Here is a 17,652-nt window from a genome sequence, read left to right on the forward strand (position 1 = left end):
GCTGTCCTCTGGTCCTTACTGGCTTCTGCTAGGAGTGTGGCCTGGGGCCAGGTCTGGGCTGGTCCTTGGGTTCCTTGTGTTGATATGTTCTACCAACAGGAGACCGTTGAACTTGTGCTTTTGTGTTCCTGCCTCAGTCGGACCTCCCGGGCTTCCCTGGATACCTCGACTCCACCTCAGGTGTTACCCAGGTCCTCTGGCTCTTGTCTGGACTGCAGCACCTCTGTGTCAAGGTCACCCTGCCTTCTCTTCTGAGTCCCTGACCCGCTGCAGAAGGGCCATGGAAGGCTCGGGAATCCTGAATCAGGCCTCTCCTGCTGTATCTGTGCTACTGCAGCCACCTCATGTGTGTATGGAGGTGACCTGCTGGTGTGCCTCTGAGTCTCCCCAGCCCCGCCCCTGGCTTTTAGTTTGAGTAGAGAGCAAAAGCACATGTAAACCTAACTACTTGCTTTTCTTTTGTCTGTCACCTCTTTTCTCATGTCCCACTGGAGTAGAAAGGGAGGATTTTTTTACTTATTTTTCTACCTGATAAAAATTCATCTCATGTCACATCTTTCCTTCTGCAGGAGAGCAAGCTGTCATTTGCATCCCTTTCTATACTGAATCTGGAGAAGGAAATGGCAACATACTCCAGTATTCTTGCCTGGAGAATCCCATGGACAGAGAAGCCTGGCGGGCTATGGTCCATAGGGTCGCAAAGGGTCAGACACAACTGAAGCGACTTAGCATGCACTATACTGAATCTACCAGGTGGCTCTTGATATGGAAACTATGGGATTACTGATGTTGTGAACACATTGATTTACTCCTCCAAAATACAGTCCATGTTACCCTTGATATTTGTGTATGCGTGTGTGCTCAGTCATGTCTGAATTTTTGTGACCCCATCAAGCTCCTTTGTCCATGGGATTCTCCAGGGAAGAATACTGGAGTGGGTTGCCATTTCCTCCCTGAGGGGATCTTCCTGACCCAGGGATAGAACCCACATCTCCTGAGTTGGCAGGAGGATTCTTTACCTCTGAACCACCTGGGAAACTCACCCTTGGTATTTGTAGGCATAGCCAAAGTTGTTGGCATAAGCATTAATCGGTGTCATAATTTGGTGTGGATAGCTAATATTGCTCTCTTCTGCCTACAGGGTAACTAAGTGTCTGCAGGGTAGTAAAGGCTTTTCATGAGTGGCATGAGGTCAACCTCTCAGTTTTCTCTCTCACGCTTCTCTTCTTGTACCTTGTGCTCTGGTTACATCAGACTCTTCAGTGTTTCTTAAAAATGTTTCATTCTGGAATTTCTCTGGTGGTCTGCTGGTTGAGAATCTGCCTTCCAATGCAGGGGATGTAGGTTCGGTTCCCAGTCGAGGAACTATGATCCCACATGCCACAGAGCAACTAAGTCTATGCGCAACAACTAGAAAGTCTGTACACTGCAACAGAGATCCCACATGATGCAACTGAGACCAATGCAGCCAAAACAAAAGCTTCATTCTTTCCCACTTCAATTCTGTGACTTACGTAAGAGCTTTCTTCTTAAATGTTTCCCTTGTTCCTTTCTCCCCATTTTTCAGATTTCATTGAAATCCTATGCATCCTTCCCAGCTTGGCTTACATGCTTCCTCTAAGGTGAAACCTGGGAGCCCTTCAGCTAGCTTGGAGCAATTATTATTTCCTCTAAGCTCTTATGGCACTTTGCCTTTATTCAAAACCTTATAACTTTTTATGTTGTAATTAATATATATATATATATCTTCTTTTTTCTCTTTGATTATAAGCTTTATTGGGGAAGGCACAGATGATACACAGTACTGACTGTCCACCACTCTGCAATTGCAACCTGTCACATGGCTTTGCACACAAATGTAATGCAATGTGTATGCTCACACGTGTCTGATTCTTTGCAACCTCATGGACTGTAGTCCATCAGACTCCTCTGTCCATGGGATTTCCCAGGCAATAACACTGGAGTGGGTTGCCATTTCCTTCTCTAGGGGATCTTCCTGATCCAGGGGATCAAACCTGTGTCTCTTGCATCTCCTGCATTGGCAGGCGGATTCTTTACCACTGCACCACCTGGGAAACCCTTGATAATAAATGAATAATGAGTAGCACCATCACCCTCTTCATAAAACTCTCTAGATCCCACATTAAAAACTTTGAAACAAGTAGAAAATTGTTGTGTTTCCTAACATTTGGTGGCATTTGTCTATTAAATCTCCATGCAGACCCCTTGGCCTGAGATACGGGGAACTGTGGGAAATAGGTTTTCAACTGTTTTTCCCAGGCTCATGAAATAGAACATAGTTATATTTACAGGGGTCTGTGTCCCCAAAACATGGCAGTGCAATCATATATCACAAGCCGCTATCATAAATGAGTCGGACGGGATAAGCCAACTTGAAAGAGAAAATAAAATATTATAACTCCAACTTGAAAAGAAAATATGGTGTGTGGTTTATTGCTATGGATTATGGAGGAAGAAAGAACTGATTTTAAGTCAAAAACGGAAAAGCAGTGACAGTCTTTAAAGTCAATATAGTATTCACAGGGCAGACACTAGACTTTAGAAAGCTGAAGCTTCAGGCTCCTGCTCTGGTCTATAAAATGGATGTAAAATTGCTTTTGCTTCATTATTAGTGCTACGTTATTAGTGCGCCACTCTGAAGCAAGGAATGTTTAGGGGGAAAAAATAAACTTTGGTACTTTCAAGTCAGAGTCTGTTTGTCATAATCTCACATTGTATTTTAAAGACCTTCAGACTGTGGCTTTAGGAAATTCTGTTGTGACGAAGGGAGACAGAAGAGGGACCTAGAAAGATTTGCAATGTAAGAAACAATGTTAGACGTCCTAGTGATAAGTTCTGCTGTGATCAGAAATGAGAAGATGTCCCTAAGTCTGTTCCCTATGTCTGCATCTCCATTCCTTCCCTACAGATGGGCTCATCAGTACTGTTTTTCTAGATTCCATATATATATGCATTACTATACGGTATTTGTATTTCTCTTTCTGACTTACTTCAGTCTGTATAACAGGCTCTAGGTTCATCCACCTCAGTTCAACTGACTCAAATTCATTCTTTGACCATCTGGAGGGGTGAGATGGGAGGGGGACAGGAGGCTCAAGAATGAGGGGATATATGTATAATTATGACTGATTCATACTGTTGTGAAGCTGAAACCAACACAACATTGTAAAGAAATTATCCTCCAATTAAAAAATGAATGAATTTTAAAATTCATTTTAAAAAATAAATGAATTATAAATTCATTTTAAAAAGTAAATGAATTTTAAAAAGGTAAGAAAAAAGAAATGGGAAGATGATCTTAAAAATGAAATTTCCTTATTTCTAGAATTATCATTGAGGATGACTTTCCTCCTTTCCTGAGCTCCCTAGGCCCCACCTCTAAGTCTCTGTTGTTTGAATGTAGTGAGTCATTAACATCCAGTTCAGACAGAAGATATCAAAATGCCTCCCATGACAAAGGTTAAAGGCAGAAACGCATGAGCGCAGGTGGAATTTGTTGGTCAGGCCTGTTCTGGTCTGAAGGCAATAGGGTAATGTATACCACAGCAGAATGGGAGGGGACGAAGATAGGATGCAGTTGAGGGAGATCTTGTGTTGAGTGGTGTTTGAACCAGATGACTCCTAAAGACCCATCCAACTTGGGTTACAATTGTTTGCACTCGATTTGCTCAGCCTTATGAAGCTGCTTCTTTGTTTCTTTTGATTAACTATGTGACTTAAGAAACTGGATGAGATGCCCTGCATCCTGCCCCATCCCATCCCCCATTTCTAGATTTTTCTTTGGGCGCAGCCTTGACCAAAGTCTAGCTACTTTTTTGTGTTGTCTACAAGATCATTTTAGGTCATATCAGATGAGCAATACACAAAGGCAAAAAAGGCACAGCTTAAGTGAAACTAGAAATGCAGGCAATTATTTGGTTCTGTCAGGCTGAGGCAGGTTGTCTGGTTGTCTAATTGCACCTGATTGGATTGACTGAATCCACTCATTCATTCTTCACTCACTTGCTCACTCATTCATTTACTCAGTCATTCAACAAGCACTTTTCAGGTACTTCCTGTGTGTCTTGTATCTGACCATTGTCCAGTTTTCCATTTGGATACCTTTGTTTGTCTGGGCAAATGATTTATCACCATTTGGGGGCAAGGAAGGTGAGCAGAAGAGAGTTTACAGAGTCACATACTGAGAAGACCTTGGTTTTTAGGAAGAAGTGGGTCAGGTGGGTCAGACATCTGTGTGCCAGGCCCAAGTCCTATGTCAACTTCAATCTAAATCTCAAACTAAAGGGAAGTTAAATAAAAATAACAGCTGTTGTTCACAGGGTGATTTTTGTTAACTTTCTAGGAGCAACCAAAAAAGAAATCAGTTAATATAAATACAGTTCATCCTTTTTTTTGTTTGTTTCCAGATCACCAGATTAAAAATTGACCGAAACCCTTTTGCTAAAGGATTCAGAGATTCTGGAAGAAACAGGTGAGCAAATTGGACAAGACTCACTGATCTTTCTTTTCTACGTGGCATTATTTTCCCCACGCCCCATTGGTGGCTCTGGCTCCTGCTTTTTGGAGAACATTTGCATGCTAGACTGACGCAGGCCAAGAGAAATGGGTAGTTGTTCAAGAATCAGAAAGCTGCCTCCCAAAGGTTGAATTATTCAGTTCTTTGTTTGTAATTTGTGCTCGTGCTCAGTCGTATCCGACTGTGACCCCACAGACTGTAGCCCGCCAGGCTCCTCTGTCCGTGAGATTCTGCAGGCAAGAATACTAGAGTGAGTTGCCATGCTCTCCTCCAGGGGATCTTCCCCATCTAGGGATTGAACTCCTGTCTCTTGTGTCTCCTGCACTGGCAGGTGGCTGGCTTCTTTACCAGTAGTGCAACCTGGGAAGCCCAGTTAGTGGAATAGCCTAAGGAAAATGCCTTCCTGTTAATGACTCTTTAAAATAAGACAAAGGCCTTTGTTTTCAAAATGTAGCTAATGAAGAATGGTTTCTATTCCATGCCCAATGGCCAAGTCAGGAACTTGCTTGTAAGCTGTTTCCTTTTGCCTCCTTTCTGGGGCTCTGCCTTCTGGGCTTATTGAGAACTTTGCTAGTGAAGAGGAGCTCAAAATAGAAGCTGGCCTTTCATAAAGAAGCCTCTATGGTGTTTAAGGTGTTTACTTGGGGTCCATGCAGATTTCAGGGGTTCTGTGAGTTACCAGATAATGAAAGGAAAGTTGTAAGTGGATGGCCAGGTGTGCATTTTTCTGGGGAGAGGTCCATAGCTTTCTTCAAATTGTCAAAAAATATCTTTGACCAAAAAGTTAAGAATTTCTACTCTAGACATCACCATCTGTCTCCAGAGACCAATCCTAGTGACTTTAGGTATCCAATTACTTTCTTTCCTTCTGTATCTCCAGCAGCATTTCATGTTTATTTTCTTCCTGGCATTCCAAAGAATGCTTTCCTTTTTTCTCCTTTTTCCCTTTGTTTTGTCTTCCCGTTGGATTCCTTGTTTTTCAGAGGCATGACTTAGAAGAGAAAATTAGAATAGAGAGGGTGTATTGACCAGGATTAGAGCTTGCACTGGGAATTGGAGGCACACTTTAATCTTGAGATTAAGACCTTGTGTCTTGAAGCATATATCTCTGGTTAGAAAATTGCGATAACAGCTCAGTTCAAGTCCTGAGGTTCTCCTGTCTCCTCACTAGGCTAGAAAGGACCTTGGCACATCATTGGGCCATGGTCTGTGTCTGCCTTAAGGCTGGTGAATATCTTACTGCTTAGGACAGTCAAATGTCTGTCCTGAGTGATGGACTGCTCTTCTTTGTAAGAACTCCGGGAAAATAGAACTAGAGATCCTCATTAGCCCATTTCAGTGTCTTATTCATTACTTTCTGATAGCATGTAAATTCTTTATTATGTCATATTAAAACCTGCAGGCTGTTTTCAGTAATATCAGTAATTATAGAAGTTATCTGTGATTGAACACTACTGTGTTCTAGACTTTTTACTTAACATTCTTTCTAATTTTTAAGGCAACCCATTTATTACCAATGAGGAAACAGGCTCAGAGAGCTTAAGCAGCTTTCCTAATGTCACATAGTAAATCTTGGAGTAGGGAAGATAGCCCAAGTCCACCTCACATCAAAGTCTGTGCACTTTAAGCTTTATCATGCTAGCAGTTTAATCTTGCTTATTTTGTATTCAACAGATATGGAGAATAGAGCGTATTCTCTAAAAATCATTTCTCTACTTAAAGATCCTACTCAAGTAGCCAGAACTTTCCCTTTTCCAAATAAATCAACCCGTATTCTCTGGCTGTCTATGCAGATTATTCACCATGACTTTGTCATTTACTTCCTCTGTGTGTGTGTGCGCACACGCGCTCAGTCACTTCAGTTGTGTCCGACTCTTTGTGACCCTATGGACTGTAGCCCACATGCCTCCTCAGTCCATGGGATTCTCCAGGCAAGAATCTTGGAGTGGGTTGCCACGCTCCCTCTCCAGAGGATCTTCACAACCCCATATCCCTGTAAATAAGGGGTCCCTAGTAGAGGACAGGAGGTCAGGCTGAACGTCCCTAGCAGGTGAAACTGTGATGTGATGAGAGTGAAGTCACCTGTGTCATGAAGGGACTGGGATGAATTAGCGAAGGTAGAAGCCATTCTCATCCTCCAGCTCTCTGGGAAGCTAGACTAAAATAAACTTGTTGGGGCAAATACAGGAGTCCCTGTATTTTCTCTTTAAGAAGCTCAAAATTGCCTGTTAACCACACTTTAATTCTTACTGGCTGCCTGCAGGATGACAGCAAGAATTATTAATGCCGTTTGGCAGATGGGAAAATTGATGGGTGAGGATATAGAGGATTATTTATAAATCTCCAGGAACTGGTGGTCTATGCCAACACCAGAATCCAGTTAGTTCATCACCTTCTAATCAGTGGCTCATTGATGGCCTTTCTTGTGCTAACAGAGTTCTTAAGAATCTATGATTTTCCCCATGCATTTTAGACATCAGATGACTCATACAGACGTGCATGGTTTGATGAGTTGCACAGAAATGTACCCGAAACATATGGATTACATTTCCTTTAAAGACACATGGGCTTAAAAATTAGGAGGGAAAGTGCTTGGCCAGTGTTTTTTGGTTTTGTAGAACACAAAACATTTGTGGAATACTTTGGAGTTACAGAAATTGCCAGACCTCAAACCAAAACACGTTCAGGTTTGTCGATCTCCATCAATCCCAATGTGATCCTGAGGTTCCAGAGGGGAGTGTGAGAGGAAAGATGGGAGGATGCAGCTGCCACTACACTCTCTTAAAAAGCCTCTCATGAGTCTCCCTAGGCTCATAAACCTCTCACTACAGTGCTGGGGTGACAGAGCGTGGCTAGAGTGACAGCAGTGTCCTCTGAACATTGAGAACTTGAGGCAGCTCTTGTGAGGACACTTATTTCCCATTCTTATCCATTTATTTTTGGCTGTCCTGGGTCTTCACTGCTTTGTAAGGGCTCTCTCTAGTTGCGGAGAGCAGGGCTACTCTTCCTTGTGGTGCACGGGCTTCTCATTGAAGTGGTTTTTCTTGCTGTGGAGCACAGGCTCTAGTCATGAGAGCTTCAGGAGTTGTGGCTCACCAGCCCTAGAGCACATGGGCTTTAGTAGTTGTGGCACATGGGCTTAGTTCCTCCGTAGCACGTGGAATCTTTCTGGGCCAGGGATCGAACCCTACATTGGCAGGCAGATTCTTATCCATTGCCGCCACCAGGGAAGTCCTCCCATTCTTATTTGAATGAAAGGAGAGGTCTATGAGCAGTATTCGTGGCTTGTAGCCCCATCACTTTCTCCTTCCCCTCAGTGGGAACCAGGGTGACAGATATGATTGCTGAGTCTGGAACTCTTCAGGATTGCTTGCCTGCAGAAAGTATGCAATCTGGGCTCTTCCCATTGCATAGTAAGCCCAGCAGAGGAGGCCTGCAGGAAGTCAACTCATTTCAGGGAGTTCCAGCACACTCTTTCAGCCTTCGTCTGAAAAGCCTGTGCTGTCATCTCCAAATACTTTTTATCAATAGTAAAACTGGTGTCTTGGTCTCCATGGCATCAGGCTCCTAGGCCTCTCTCAGAAATTTATTCTGAGTTCAAATGAGGACAAGGGGTGATAATCGTTGGGAATTCTGGAACCCCAATGGGAATCCCAGCGAGTTCACTGTGTCAGCCCTGTGACATCATCAGAGCCCATCATGGTTCCTCCTGCTTCTTTAGGAAGCATCATTCACACGCTACAGTGTGATGAGGTCACTGCCCTTCGACCTTTACTTACGGAGCTCCTACTTTTCATTCCCATGTAATTATGTCCCTGAATAGAAGTGTCTACCAAAGTATGTGTGTGTGTGTGTGTGTGTGTGTGTTCATGTTATAAAGAAGAGTAGTAGATATCTAGTCCTTTTGCAGTGAAAACACTGACAGATTTTGCTTCCAGGCATTGTCTCTGCAATGGGAGGGAGATTGTTTATTTCTGTTGTTCTTCCTTCTAGATTTCTCAGAAATTGTGTAGCCCAAATTCAGCTTTGGGTGAAAGCATCAATATGTATTTACCTTTAGTAGGCCCACTCCCAGGGTGCAATATCCAGCATCCCCTCTGGGAGATTCCTCATAAGGAGGGGGCAGTAACATCTTCTTGCGCCTGGGGGAAAATATTCCCTTAGCTTGAGTTGAGTTTTGTCTTGTGATCTGTGCTCCTGGGCTCTTGTCTGTTCTCTGCTAGAATGAAGCTCCTTGCAGATGGGGCTCTACCTTTTTCAGGTTCTTATTCTTATATTTTTCCCCCTGTAGTACCAGGTATATAGAGTAAAATAATAATTGTTCCTTTAGTTACAAAACATTAAACAGAGTTGATGAGTGGCAGAGAAGTTAAAAATTGGGACCTCTGGAGTAAGAAAGCATTAAGCCAACCAGGGGTGAGTCAGGTAAAGCAACAGTGGGGAGCTGGTTTTGGACACTAAGAACAGAAGAAAGAGTGAATCCATAAATAGTCTTTGTAGGAAAGACTAAGGGCAATTTTAATTCAAATCTGAGATGGACTGCTGCTGTAAGACACTGATTTAGCTTAATTGTAGATTAGCAATGTTCAGGCCATTTGAACTGGCCCTGTACAGTGAGGGTGTGTCTGGGCTGCCTGTCTTCCTGAAGAAGGAGGCCATCCAGCAAGTTCCAGAGGTGTGAGCCTCAGGGAAGACGGGCTCCCAGAAGATGAGCCCAAGCAGAGTAAGGTTTGGTTGAGAAAGGTCACTCAGGAGCAAACTGAGAGGTCAAATTACATCTTTGGCGATGACCACCCCAATGGGCATCTCTGTCCAAAGAGAAGACGAAGGTCAGGAGGCTGAAGTGAAACAGGACTCTTTGCACTGAATCTCATAGTCGAGAAGCAGCCCTGGGAGGTCTATGTGTCCACGTGCCTGGAGAGCCCATGTGCGCAGCTAGAGGGAGCGTTGCCACGGCAGAGACCTTGCACTTGAAAGGGGACAGACCGAGAAGCAGCAGGAAGGAGGGCTCTGCAGGTCTCAGCCAACATCTAAAGTGAAAACCTTGTTCCTGTTAGGATTTTATAAGATTTTACAGAAAGCCTCAGTAAGTTTGGGGACATCTATATAGTTCCCAGGGACTTACCCCAAAGCAAACACATACACAAAGAGGAGAGGATTAAAACTATGACCTGTCGATGGAATGAAGGTTCTGTGAACTTGTTTTAGAAGTGGTGTGAACTGTGTGACCGTGGGTTCTCCTCTGTTAGCAGCCTTCATCCTGTCTCTGACCTTGGCCTTTGCCTATACTTCCAGCTTCCGTACAGTCTAAGACAACTACAGGGGGATTGTCCCAGGTGACGTGATTTCCTCCAGATGCCCCTTGCTGGCATGGTGCCCCAGGAGTCACTGTTGTGCTTCCATGACAGGTCCCCCTGGGAGTTGCCCTTCTGTAGCCCGGGGAGTCGGTGCAGCTTTTTAGGAGGGTGTCTTTGTCTTGATGGAGTTTGCTCTTGGAGGCTTAAACCAGGACACTCAAATTCCACAAGGCAGGGACTGTCAGAGAGGGCCAGTGGCAGGCCCTATATTATGGGAAGCTTGGTTTTCAGGGGAAAGTAGTTTTAATAGGTTGCTTCTCACTAAAAACACAATAGGGCCTACACTGTTGTTTTTCAGTCACTAAGTTTTACCCAATTCTTTGTGATTGACCCCATGGACTGCAGCACACCAGGCCTCCCTGTCCCTCACTATCTCTCAGAGTTTGTCCAAGTTCATGTCCATTAAATCTGTCATGCTATCTGACCATCTCATCCTCTGCCACCCTCTTCTCCTTTTGCCTTCAGTCTTTCCCAGCATCAGGGTCTTTTCTAATGAGTCAGCTCTTTGTGTCAGGTGGCTAAAGTATGGCTTCAGCATCAGTCCTTCCAAGAGTATTCAGGATTGATTTCCTTTAGGATTGACTGGTTTGATCTCCTTGCTGTCCAAGGGATTCTGAAGTGTCTTTCCAGCACCACAGTTTGAAGCATCAATTCTTCAGTGCTCAGCCTTCTTTATGCTCCAACTCTCACATCCATACATGACTACTGAAAAGACCATAGCTTTGACAGTATGGAACTTAGTCAGCAAAGTGATGTCTGTGCTTTTTAATCTGCTGTCTAGGTTTGTCATGGCTTTCCTTCCAAGAAGCAAGTGTCTTGTAATTTCATGACTATAGTCCATACTGATTTTGGAGCCTAAGAAGAGAAAATCTGTCACTGGTCTCCCTTTTCCCCCTTCTATTTTCCATGAAGTGATAGGACCAGATGCCATGATCTTAGTATTTTTTAATGTTGAGTTTAATAGGTTGCCCCTTACTAAAAACAGAATAGGGCCTGTACTGAGTCTGAGCTAATTCTCAGAGTGTTTCCAGCAGGCACTGCTGCTTTCTGGGAATGTGACTGGTGGTAGTGTTTCCTGGTGCCCAGTGTCCCTTACACGTGTCGGGGGACGGTGATCTAAAAATGGAACCATTGACTGCCTTACGGGAATGGATGTGTCTGTTTACTGCAAGAGGATGCTTAACGAGGCTGAGACTTGATCCAAAGGAAGGAATCTCTGCTGGTGGTGGGGGAAAGTATTTGGGAGTAAAGTTTTTTTGTGGACCCCCCAGTTAAGCAGCTGCTGTCCCAAGGCCATGTTCACTGAATGAAAAGCCATTTCCTGGCATGAAAGAGGACTGTGAGATGAGGAATTAGAGTGCTGAAAGTTAACAGGACAAAAAAGGGGAAAAGGTTAGCCCCAGGGCCACATCCTCTGAAAGAAACTTTTCTTTGGGAGTTAAGGTGCAGGTGGGTCTCAGTTAAAATCTGTTGGTAGTTCTCTAGTATAACCAAGTATCTCAAATACTGTGTACACACTTATCTATCTGTTAAGCTGAACGTATGAAATTTCCTTAGTTGTAGGTCAAAATGGTGAGGTATTAGCTATTTCATGCAGTTCAACCTTGTATATTTATTTCTAGGCATTCAAATCATAAGTACATAAATAGTAGTAGTAATCATTTCATTTTGTATCTGTGGTCCAAGTTTTCTACTTTTACCTTGGAGCTCATTGGTATCAGTAGAGACTTTCCCATTTTACTGATGGTAAGACTGAGTACAGTGAGGTAGTTGCTTTTAGAGCTGGCAAATCTGCCAGTGACAGCATCCAGAGATAGTGTCACACTCCTCCAACAGGCATCACTTGCCGATCAGCAGACACATTTGCCCCTGTCCACCTCTGATTCCTTGTCACTCCTGAAGGTAAGCTTAGAGCCAAGGAGCTGACCACTTGCCTTCCTTTCAATCAGCATGACTTTCCAAGTGTTTCCCTCACTTTAAATTTCTATAGTTTTTGTTTGTTCTCCCTTGAGCCATTGGCTGTATTTTTCCAGCCAGTCTCATCCTGCTCGTTCCTGGCGATCTCACTAGCCCCTGGAGATTTTGTACACTCTTTTGTTATCCCTGGCGTGGGTGCCATTCAACAGATCTATGGAAGTGATCAGTGCTGGACTCCCTGGTAGGCGTTGCCTCATCTGCAGCTGAAGGTAGCTGGCTTCATAGTGGACTCTGGCAGCGACATCCTGCCAGACTCCTCCTGTTCATCCAGGCCATGGCTGTTTTTCACGTCCCCAGGCTTACGGTCTTTCAGCCAGTGTTTAACATTTTTCTCTGCCTTGTTATTTGTTCTCCCTTCTCTGTCATGAATCTTTCCCCCTATTGTCCTCTTGGCCATGTGGGTTTGCCAGAGAAAGTTGGCAGTTGTTTTATTATCTATGGCTCTTGCCCAGCGATGGTGTCATCTAACAGAGTGACGTCTGTTTAATGGCTAACATATTGGAGTCTGAAATATCTGCAAGATAATGAGGCCTACAGAGGCTTGAGGGACACATTTTTTTGGTTCTTAGAGGAGAGAATGAGAAACGAAATTAGGTAACAAACAGGTCCTTCCACATTCAATCCAGAACCAGAGGGATGACAAAGTTTTGTATTCCAGTTAAGTAAGAATGTTTTCTCTTGTTCCATATCACAACCTGAGCAGATGGTGGGATTTCTATTACTTGAGTTAGACCAGTGGTCCTCATGCTTTTATTGTATTTTCTCTCTTGTGTTGAAATATTTTGTCCTAATCAGTATGCATTTATTAAGTAACAATTAAGAGGGAGTAATAGTATCTCCATTTTACAGGTAGGGAGCTTTAGGAGTGTGAGGTTATATAACTTGGCAAGGTTGCACCAGTTAAGTGGCAGGGTTGCAGCTGGAACCCTGGTCAACAGCCTGGCTCCTGACCTTGTGCTCTTAACCAGTAAGCTAGTCTGTGCCTTGTGTAATTTAGCATTACTCTACTTATTCAGACTCCAAATGGTTACAGCACTCCCATGTTGGAAATCACTGGGTAAGGAACAGTTTTAACTCAACTTTAATCATCTTTCCATTGGACACCTGTTCTTCCAAACCATTGTAAAGTACCAGTTCATCAGGTAGATGTATTTATTGCACGCCTAAAGCCGAGGTTTTAAAAAAAATTTTAATTAGAGGATAATTACTTAACAATATTGTGTTGGTTTCTGCCATACATCAACATGAATCAGCCATAGGTATACATATGTCCCCTCCCTCTTGAACCTCCCTCCCACCTACCTCCCCATCCCACCCGTCTAGGTTATCATAGAGCACTGGCTTTGGGTTCCCTGCATCATACATCAAACTCCCACTTTTTATCTGTTTTACGTAAGGTGTATGTTTCAATGCTACTCTCTCAAATCATCCCACCTTCTTCTTTCCCCCTACCCTGCTCCACCCCAACCTGTGTCCAAAAGTCTGTTCTATATGTCTGTGTCTCCTTTGCTGCCCTGCAAATAGGATTGTCAGTACCGTCTTTCTAGATTCCATATATATATACGTTAATATATGATATTTGTCTTTCTCTTACTTCACCCTGAGTAACAGGCTTTAGGTTCATCCACCTCATTGGAACTGACTCAAATGCATTCCTTTTTATGGCTGAGTAATATTCCATTGTATATATGTACCACAACTTCTTTATCCATTCATCTGTCAATGGACATCTAGGTAGCTTCCATGTCCTGGCTGTTGTAAACAGTGCTGCAATAAACATTCAGGTACATGTATCTTTTTCAATTATGGTTTCCTCAGGGTATATGCCCAGTAGTGGAATTGCTGGGTCATATGGTAGTTTTATTCCTAGTTTTGAATGATGGCTTCTTTGCCAATTTGCAGACCTTCATTGGGAGGTCTTTAAGACTATCCCTGGAGAACAAATACCCTGAGGAATCTTAATATAGGAGAATATTGCAGATCTAGTGAAGAAGAAGGACATGTGGAAGGTTTGACCTGACCACAGTGGACCACGGACAGTCTAAGAAAAAGGATTAGAAAGTTGACATGTGTGTACACCCATGGTGGATTCATGTCAATGTATGGCAAAACAAATACAATATTGTAAAGTTAAAAAATAGATAAATAAACTAATTTAAAATTAAAAAAAAAAAAAGAAAGTTGACATGAGGCAATTAGATTTGAAAAAACAGAACATTCTGGTTTTGTGTCTTTTCAAATGTTGAAACAGGAGGAGAAAGGAAAGGAGTTCTGAAGCACAATATTGGCTGTGGGATATAACCCAAGAACCTAACATGGAATAAATACTTATGGTGTCCGGCCCCCACATCCTCCACCTCCCTCATCTTGCACTTGGAGCTCCAGTCACCCTGAACTATTTACAGTTCCTAGAATACATCTTCTTTTCCATGCCTTCAAGTCTGTGCATATACTATTAACTCTACTGAGAAAGCTCTTTCTTCCTCTTATCTGTGTGAAAAACTACTGAGTGCCCTATAATTTTAAGCTTAAATAACTGGCCTTTTATGGAACACCCCTTGCCCTTTAGTTTTCCAGGTGTATTCAAGACATCTTGCTCAGTGCCTCATGGCATCTTCTACATATCTCCAGTATAGCATGTGTCACACAGTTCAGAAATCAGTAATTTACATGTCATTATCTTTTTGTTGAGCAGAATTCTCCTTAAGGGTAAAGACCCTGGGGGTGTTTTTTGCCTTTATATCTCTTGAAACTAGCACATAATTGTTTTCCTGATTGAATAACCTCTTTTTGACTTCAAGACCCCATCTCAGTAGACTTCCCTTAGTCCTTGACTGTCTTCTATTGAGAGCTAATCAGTGATCCTAACAATCCCTAGCATAAGTTCCCCTGGTTAATGGAATCACCAGCAAAGAGTAAGATGTCAGAATTACAAAGAAAATAAATGAAAGAAACATAAAAAATAATTTTCTATCTGAAGATAAATAAAAAACAGAAACTATGCATAGGTGTGTTATCTAACAGGTTACGAATGTAGTTGTAATTATTATAATCATCAAATATTTGATAAACCTCAAAGGGATGGTCTCACTTTTTTTTTTGGAATGAGAAGATTGGAAGACTATTTCTTTTCACTTTGGCTGATTTTCCAAATCAGTTGATCTCAAGGCATCATCAATTTACAGAAGAGCTCTTTGACTTGTTTCTTTGCTTTCCCTTTCTCCCTCCTCTTCGGTGCGTGCTGTTGGCTTGGCCAGTGAGCAGATGGAAATGTCTAAAGAGGAGAGGCTTGGAAATCAGAGAGGTGATTACAGCCAAATGACTGAACAAAGGGGGTTTAGATATGGTCTCTGTTGTCACTGGAGCAAAGAGGGGAAAGTAAGCAAGACGGGGACGCTTGCCAATTTGATCATCTTTGATTGGAAGCTTCGGAGATGACATCAGGTCTCTGGTGTTTAGCAGACCCTTTGAGGCCCACCATGTGGAACATGTTAATGACATGTAGGTTACCTAAGACCATTTTTTTTTATCCATTAGAGAATGAATTCACTTTTAAAACCCTTGAGATGAAGTTTTTAAAACTGGGATATAATGATGATAAGTAAACAACATGTTGCTTAGTATAAACTTTGAGTAGACATCCAAGTGGCTGAAGATGTTAATGGGTAGTTGGCAAGGATTCTTATAAGAGAAGATGAGGGTAGAAATAACTGGCCTGTGCTAGGGGACTCAGACTCTGTTGAAGGTTAGAAATTCCATGACCAGAACAGAAGAAACCAAAGAAAAACTGAAACCTGTCTGGAACCTGAGTCAAGAAAGACACAAACAGCCGTACCTAGATGCAATTCCGGTCTCCAGTACTAGAGAATCCTTTCTGTCTTCAGAGTCTTGACTGGATATCAAGTTGTTTTCCTGTTTTAGGCTTAGAAAAATGAATGCTGGTTAAAGTTTGGGAAATAGTGACTTGGTAATAAAAATAGTAATAAATATTAAACAAATAAATAAGTAATAAAAATGATCCTTTTATTTATTAATTTAATACATATAAATTGAAATCTTGCCATGTAAAAGGCATTGTGCTAAGTATGGGACATAGAAAAGCATGGTTGTGGGACTTCCCTGGTGATCCAGTGGTTGAGAATCCACCTGCCAATACAGGAGACATGGGTTCGATCCCTGATTGGGGCAGTTCCCACATGCTGAGGGGCAACTAAGTCCACGTGCCACAACTACTGAGGCCCACAAGCCCTAGAGCCCGTGCTCCATGACAAGAGAAGCCCCTACAATGAGAAGCCTCACACACCAAAATGGAAGAGTAGCCCCTGCTCTCCACAACTAGAGGAAGCAAATGTGCTGCAATGAAGACTCAGGGCAGCCAAAAATAAATTTTAAAAAATATAGTGGAAAGTGAATTAGCTAATACTTACCTTGCTGTGGCACTCTACCAAATCCTGATAAATAAAAAAATAGTGCTTTTGAACAATTTGATCTATACAATAAAGCTTAGTGAAGTCTGAAGACAGATATGATGTGGCATATAGTAAACAATAACTATGCTTGTGCTTAGTCATATCCACCTCTTTGTGACCCCATGGACCATAACCCACCAGGCTTCTCTGTCCATGGAGATTCTCCAGGCAAGAATATTGGAGTGGGTTGCCATGTCTTCCACCAGGGAATCTTCCCGGGATTCTTCAATCTTCAGGGATTGAACCTAGGTCTCCCACATTTCAGGTGGATTCTTTACCATCTGAGCCACCAGGGAAGCCCATAGTAAACAGATAGGATTGATTTTTTTAAAAAGAGACCCAATCTGAATATATAAATAGATTCAAAAAGGTCTAGGATGAATCTGTAAGAGATAGATCCACAGCACATTAGTAAAGTGTGGTTAGGAATGTATGGACTTAGCTGTTAGTTTTTGGTAGTCATGCCCAACCCCAAATTTACCACCAAAAAAACCCTCCTTGTGACAGACACCTGGACTGGATGGACCATGGACAAGTGCATATGTGGCATGTTGTACATTATGTTAAGATCTAAGGAAGCTTTTCCTGATGAGGATATAGAAAGTGTCTGGCACTCTTACTATTTACCCATTGGCAGTATTCTTGCCTGAAGAGTCCCATGCACAGAGGAGCCTGGCAGGCTGTGGTCCATAGGGTCACAAAGAATTGGACACGACTGAAATGACTTAGCATACAGCACAATAGGACCAGGGGCTTCCCAGGTGGCTCAGTGGTAAAGAATCTGCCTGCTAATCCAGGATATGCCGGTTCCATCCCTGGGTCAGGAAGATTCCTTGGAGGAAGGAATGGCAACCCACTCCGGTATTCTTGCCCAGAGAATCCCATGGACAGAAGAGCCTGGTGGGTTGCAGTTCATGGGGTCGCAGAAGAGTCAGATGGACTTAGTGACTAAACAACAACAATAACAACAACAATGGAACCAGAGGGTAAAAGTTACATCAGTTACACTGGAATTTTCTGTATTATCTTTGATACTTCTATAAATCTAAAAGTATTCCAAAATAAAATGTTTACTTTTTTAAAACTAAAAATGTTTATTTTTTTAACAAGAAAAGGTTGTATCAGAAATTTCAGCTCAAGGTCAGAAAGAACTTTCTAATAGATCTGTCACAATACTATATATTTTCCTTGGGAAATACTCAAACTGAGGCTAGATAACTCTCCAATCTAAGATGGTAACATAGGAAGGAGATTTTAGATTTGGATAATGGATGAACGTCTGCTATCCTTTTTAGAGTTAACTACTTAAATA

General features: G+C 42.5%; 1 protein-coding gene across 6 annotated transcripts in view; it reads left to right on the forward strand.

Annotated features, from left to right (window-relative positions):
* Window positions 1-17,652, forward strand: part of TBX15 (T-box transcription factor 15) — a 131,824-nt gene that overhangs the window by 96,834 nt on the left and 17,338 nt on the right. For all 6 annotated transcript variants that reach the window (XM_081492936.1, XM_081492934.1, XM_081492931.1 and 3 more), the window contains exon 6: window positions 4,428-4,492. In XM_081492936.1, the coding sequence (XP_081349062.1) occupies window positions 4,428-4,492 (65 nt within the window). The remainder of the gene's footprint in view (window positions 1-4,427; window positions 4,493-17,652) is intronic.

Source organism: Giraffa tippelskirchi, chromosome 5 (genome assembly GCF_054371585.1).
Source record: "Giraffa tippelskirchi isolate mGirTip1 chromosome 5, T2T-mGirTip1v1.2.pri, whole genome shotgun sequence".
Lineage (NCBI taxonomy): Eukaryota > Metazoa > Chordata > Mammalia > Artiodactyla > Giraffidae > Giraffa > Giraffa tippelskirchi.